The sequence below is a fragment of the Octopus bimaculoides genome, chromosome 5, assembly GCF_001194135.2.
Source record: "Octopus bimaculoides isolate UCB-OBI-ISO-001 chromosome 5, ASM119413v2, whole genome shotgun sequence".
NCBI lineage: Eukaryota > Metazoa > Mollusca > Cephalopoda > Octopoda > Octopodidae > Octopus > Octopus bimaculoides.
In genome coordinates this window covers 22711654-22718404 of record NC_068985.1, presented here as the reverse complement: position 1 = coordinate 22718404, position 6751 = coordinate 22711654, and the positions used below count along the sequence as shown (strand labels likewise).

At 37.3% G+C, this 6751-nt stretch overlaps 1 protein-coding gene across 1 annotated transcript in view; it reads right to left on the bottom strand.

Moving 5' to 3' along the window:
* LOC106882902 (poly(ADP-ribose) glycohydrolase) overlaps positions 1–6751 on the bottom strand; it is a 46959-nt gene that overhangs the window by 3007 nt on the left and 37201 nt on the right. Inside the window, exons 17-19 of the mRNA XM_052968022.1 lie at positions 4493–4508; positions 3804–3912; positions 995–1123 (exon numbers count right to left, since the gene is read on the bottom strand). Of these exons, the coding sequence (XP_052823982.1) occupies positions 995–1123; positions 3804–3912; positions 4493–4508 (254 nt within the window). The remainder of the gene's footprint in view (positions 1–994; positions 1124–3803; positions 3913–4492; positions 4509–6751) is intronic.

Genomic DNA, 6751 nt, shown 5'->3' with positions numbered 1-6751 from the left:
TCTCACTTGGCTTGCCGGGTCTTCTCACGCACAGCACATATATATATATTGGGTTGTCCGGAAAGTTCATGCTGATTTTTAAAGTAAAAAAAAAGTATGCACCATACACCAGTCATCTGATTTGGCAAAACTGGATGCTCTTCCTAATGTCAAACCACTTTATAGAGTGTACTGGGTGCTGTTACATGGTGCCAGCACGGCTACTTTAACATGTGGCACCAGAATGGGCACCCTCTCAAGTGGTAGTGGCACGGCTGCTTTGTTATGTGGCACTGCACAGGAGCTTTCTAATTGTGGTGCCGGCACACATGCTTTTTTATGTGGTGCTGACACAGGTACTTTGTACATGGCACCAGCATGAGTGCTCTTTCACACGACACCAGCACAGGTGCTTTCTGATGTGATGCCAGCAAGGGTGCTTTTCACAAGGTACCAGCAAGGGTGCTTTTTTAAGTGGCACCAACATGGGTGTTTTTTTGCATGGCACCAGCACAGATGCTTTTTACATAATGCCAGCACCTGTGGGGTCATCAGGGAAGATACTTAGCTACCCCAGTAGGACAACAACAATAATAATAATAATAATAATAATAATAATGGTTTCAAATTTTGGCACAAGACCAGCAAGTGTGGAGGAGAGGGTGAGTCAATTTCATCAACGCCAGTGCTCAATTGGTACTTATTTTATCAACTCCAAAAGGATGAAAGCTAAAGTCAACCTCAATGGAAGGTGAACTCAGAACACAAAGGCAGATGAAATGCCGCTAGGCATTTCGCCTGGCATGCTAACAATTCTACCAGCTCATCATCATCACAAATAATAATGATAATAATGATGATAATAATGATAATAATAATATATAGTCAAGAGGAACAAGACCACAAATAATAAAGAATAAGTATGTGATTCAAAACAAAATAGTAACTCAATAGATAAATTCACAAAAATGTTAGGGAGTTGTAAGATATTAAGAATAACACTTTGAATACTTACAAGTAATGATGAAATGAGAAGTTAAAAACCTATGCATCTCACACAATTCTTTTGCCAAACGCTTGTCATTAAATGTGAAATAGCAAAGATCCCGGTGTGCTTCGGCACATGCCATCATTTGTATTAATGCTGAAATAGAATTAGAGATAAGAACATTAATGTTAAAGCAAAGTTTTCAACAAATCTCTTAGGATGTTTTGAACATGAAATATTCTTCAGTTATTTTATCATCTATTCTTCCATATTTGCATGGGTTGGATGGAATTTGTTGAAGCAGATTTTCTAATGCTGGAGGACCTTCCTCTCACCAACCCTCACCTGTTTCCAAGTAAGTTAATATTTCCCCATGACCAGACATGTTTTTATGGAAGATTGGAAATGAAGGACACTGCTGGCATGATAATGACACTTGCTTACAACTTCCAAGCGATGTCAAAGCAAAGCAATGGTAACACACACACACACACACACACACACACATACATACACATTATGACGAGTTTCTTTCAGTTTCAATCTACCAAATCCACTCCAAAAGTTTTGGTTGGATTTTGAACTGGAGCTATAGTAGAAGCCACTTGCCCAAGGTGCACCACAGTGGGACTGAACCTGAAACCACATTGTTGCAGCACCATAGTCAACTGCTACAAAGGTAAAGGTGACACTTTAGACACAAACAATTACAGAGGTATCAAGCTTTTAGATCATGTAATGAAAGTCACGGAGAGGGTCATAGCCCAACTAATTAGGGAGAAAGTCAGTTTAGATGAGATGCAGGTTGCGTTCATGCCAGGGAAAAGCACCACTGATGCTATATTTCTGGTAAGACAGCTGCAGGAGAAATACCTAGCCAAGGATAAACCTCTGTATATGGCTTTCGTTGACATGGAGAAAGCCTTTGACAGGGACCCCAATCCCTTCTCTGGTGGTCAATGAGGAAACTAGGGATAGATGAGTGGTTAGTGAGAGCTGTATAAGCCATGTACAGGGATGCTGTCAGTAAGGTGAGGGTAGGCAACGAGTACAGTGAAGAATTCCGGGTAAAGGTAGGGGTCCACCAAGGTTCAGTCCTCAGCCCCTCTTATTCATCATAGTCCTCCAGGCAATAACAGAGGAATACAAGACATGATGCTCCTGGGAGCTCCTCTATGCTGATGACCTTGCACTAATTGCTGAGTCACTATCAGAACTAGAGGAGAAGTTTCAGGTGTGGAAGCAGGGACTAGAATCGAAGGGCCTTAGAGTCAACCTAGCTAAAACCAAAGTCCTAATAAGTAGGAAGGCAGACAAAACACAAACCCCTTCAGGTAGATGGTCCTGCTCGATCTGTAGAAAAGGAGTGGGTAGTAACTCTATAAGATGCACCCAGTGCAAGCTATGGACACATAAGAGGTGCAGCAGTATCGAAGGAAGGCTAACTAGGAAGATAGTTTTTGTATGTGGCAGAGGCTCAGGAGCAATAAACACTGAAAATGTGCCGAGAACAACTTCTGCCACATTCCAGGGAGAAAAACTAGAAGTAGTTGATAGCTTCCGTATCGGGGGAGGGTGCGCTGAAAGTGTAGCTGCTAGAATAAGAATAGCCTGGGCAAAGTTCAGAGAGCTCTTACCTCTGCTGGTAAAAAAGGTCATATTACTTTGAAGAAATTATCAATGAATATTAAAAAGTTTTTAAACTATAAAGTTTATTTGTATATTAAACATAAATTATAATGCTTAATATTACAAGATTCGCTTCTGTTTTAAACATCAACTTCCATTTGAATTCCATATGTAAATAAATAGTAATAAAGCAAAAAAAAACAAAGCAACAAAACAAGTGAGTAAATTATTTTTGAAAGTATTACGTAGTGCAAAAACAATAATCCCTATCTAATAGAATTAAGTTTTCAAATTGTGTTAGACTGTGGTCATGCTGGGGTACCACCTTGAAATTATTTAGTCAATAATATCCCAAAAACAATCCTTTGCACATAGTCAGATGTATGTTGCATTATCAAGAACATCAAGAAAACAAAATATAAAAATATTAACCAAGATAAATGAAAAGGGTCCATTTGCTGACTCGTGCCTGCAAAAAAAATTCTACAGTGGTGAGACATTCATTACTCTCTTTTAATTGAAATGTATTTAAGTTTCTTTTTAATTGCTAAGAAAGGGACACTAGAAACAGTTAAGACATTTATACGTGAATATAATGAAACAACAATATAGCAAAACTCAATTCTTCATATTGGTAAATGTAATTCATTAATTCCCACCAGCACATCTGTTTTCAAATTCACTCAAGCAAAGATTCATGAACATTTTCCCTTGACAGTCACATCGCTTTTCCAAAAAGCACCCACTACACTCTTGGAGTGGTTGGCATTAGGAAGGGCATCCAGCTGTAGAAACTCTGCCAAATCAGATTGGAGCCTGGTGTAGCCATCTGGTTTCACCAGTCCTCAGTCAAATCGTCCAACCCATGCTAGCATGGAAAGCGGACGTTAAACGACGATGATGATGATGATGATGATGATTATCATCTTTTTTAAATGTATCATGGATTATTTTACTGATTATAGAATAAACTATAACATGGTTTTTGTTCAATTCATGAGCATATTGTCAATTTACTCTATAATTTATATATCATATCTACATGTATACATAATATCAATATGCGTAAACCGCCCAGAGGGCCGTTTTCTTGCTGGTATTATTAACCGGTAGATTAATCATGACAGCATAAAAATATATATCAAAATAAAACCCAGCTAAAAGAGTGTAATTAAGACACAACTAAAAGAACTAATGATCTGAATACCTTTTAGTTGATGATCTCCTCCGAATGCACCACAGCCCCAATTCCCAGAGCATACTGCTGGAAGATAACCAGCATCTTGCTGTAAGTGGTCATGAAATCCACAGTAGGCCTAAAATAAGAAAAACAGATTGCATTTCAATCTTTATACCATAAAATTGTCTGTAATCATAGAAATATACATACATTAACACACTTTATTTTTGATGAATTTTGCAATGCACTGACACTAAATTTGAGCAGCTTGCTTTATCATTCTATTTCATGTCAAGATTAGCAGCTTTAGACAATTATGTAATTCACATAACCATATATGTATAAAACAAAAAGGTGATCACTTTATAGTTAATTCAAGTGAAAGACATTATTGAGTTAACCCTTTAGCATTTAAATGGACCATGTCCAGGCTAACTGTTCTACCTGTTTTATGTTCAAAGTGACCAGATCTGCCTTCTCATACCTACCCTACAATGTCATTCTAAAAATATATATTCACATATTGAAATCTTGAAGCTAGAAAATAATGTCTGTTTAGTTCAAAACAATGTGAATAAATAAGCAATACATTTGACAAAGAAATCTGAATGCTAAAGGGTTAAAAGAGCCGGTTTTTTGTTTTTGTTTTTTGTTTTTTTTGGTTTACATTTCTTCCATGAATCTTTGTATATATGTTATAAATGAGATGAGACAACATGAGCTAATGTGGACCTAAAAACAGGAAATATAACAAATTATGACTGATAATTTTTCCGAATTTTTGCACAATGCCAGCAATTTGAGGAGAGAGAAGTTGATTACATCGATCCCAGTGCTTAACTGGTACTTGTGTTATCAACCCCAAGAGGATGAAAAGTAAAGTCAACCTCAGTGATATCTGAACTCAGAAGAAATGCCCCTAAGCATTTCGTCTAGTGTGCTAATGATTCTGCTTGGTCGCCACCTTCAACTATGATTGTAATAATAAAACACAAAAACACCCACAATAAAACTGATGCTTTCAAACAACTGTTTGTATATCTTTATTTCTTACTGTTTCAAAGAGTTAAAAGTGTCATTAAAGCAAGGCACTGTGGACTTATACTAATGTAGAAAGGAGATTATTTTCAAACATTGCACTCATCCATGGTTGAAAAGTATTTAAGAAAAGGTACCTTATTTATAGTCACCCAGATGGAAAACCAGCAAGATAGCCTTTCTGTTAATAAATGGTTGACGCAAGGGTATAGCTTTAAAATAATTACATAAATAGTTTATGCAAGAAGTAGAAAAACTATCTAAACCACACAGGCAGGTAAATACACACAAACACACACACATTAGTGAGTTATCTCAAAGCATCTCAAACACCATCTATTTCTCTCTCTCTCTGTTTATCTTTCTAACTCTCCTTCCTCTCCTTTCTTTTCTTACTGGGGTAGCCAAGTATCTCCTCCATATCTCTATCCCTCTGTTATACTTTAACCTCTCAACTAGCACAAGATCACCTCCCACAGTACCACTCCCCCTCCCAGCCAAGGGATTAGGTCGTCAAGTAAGAAATTTGTAAAGAAAAAAAGTTTGCTAATGCTTTATAAATACAAGGAATAGTTCTATTTATCAAAGTATGCACCCATACAGCTCGGAACTGTAAAAGCCTGGCAATCTAGAGTCAATAAAATCTTGGAAGGCCTGTTTTACAACATCATCAGAATTAAATTTCTTTCTTATCAAAAAGTTATCCAAATTCTGGAAGAAGTGGTAGTCAGTGGGGGCAAGATCAGGTGAGTATGGTGGATGATGGAGAGCTTCCAACTCCAACTCTTGTAGTTTCGCTAATGTCATTTTTGCAATGTTTGGTCTGGTGTTGTCTTGCAATAAAATAGGAGTCTGTTGACTAATCTAGGCTCTTTTTCATCATCATTTGGTCCAGTTGGTTGCAGTATACTTCAGCCGTGATTGATGAGCCAGGTTTAATGAAATCATAATGGATCACACCTGCACCAGACCACCAAACACACACCATCAGCTTCTTTTGATGAATTTTGCTTTTTGGACTGTTTTAGTGGCTCGTCTTTGTCCAACCATTGTGCTGAACGTTTACGGTTGTTGTATTGGATCCATTTCTCATCACATTACAATTCGATTAAAAAATGATTCATTTTTGTGACAAGAAAGTAGCATAATGCAGGCTTCCAAACGTTGCTGTTTCTGATTTTCATTGAGTTCATGTGGAACCCACTTATCCAACTTTTTCACTTTACCGATTTGAACTAGGTGAGTCAATATTGTTTGCTTGCTAACACCAAACAACAATAATAATTCACAGGCACTTTGAGATGGATCTGACTCGATGGTGGCTTTCAGTACGTCATTATCTGCCTTTGTTTCTGGTCGACCACGTTGCTCATTTGTGAGGTCAAAGTTACCAGAATGAAATTTTTCAAATCAATTTGATACTGCCTGCTGTGTAATAACATTGGAATGAAATACTCCATTAATATTCTGAGCTGTCTGTGAAGCTGTATTTTCAAGAAAGAACTCATATTTTAAAACTGTATGAATTTCTGACTTATCCATTACTAAATAAAAATAGCAAAAAATGATTTATAAATACTTTATAAAGTGCAAAATGAGTTAGAATAAAGAAATATATGTGTCGGCTTTCTGACAAAAAATAAAGATTGTCAAAATATAATAATGGCACAAAATGAGCAGCTGCCAAAGTTCACTCTATACCTTACTACAAATTTCATACTTGATGACCTATTTGCTGACCCTGCTGGCACTGGTGCCATGTAAAAAGCACCTGGGCTGGTGCCACATAAAAAGTACCCAATGCACTTACTTTGTAAAGTGGTTGGCGTCAGGGAGGGCATCCAGCCACAAAAACAATGCCAAAGCAGACAATGGAACCTTGTGCAGTTCTCTGGTTTACCAGCTCCTCTCCAACTGACCAATCCATGCCAGCATGG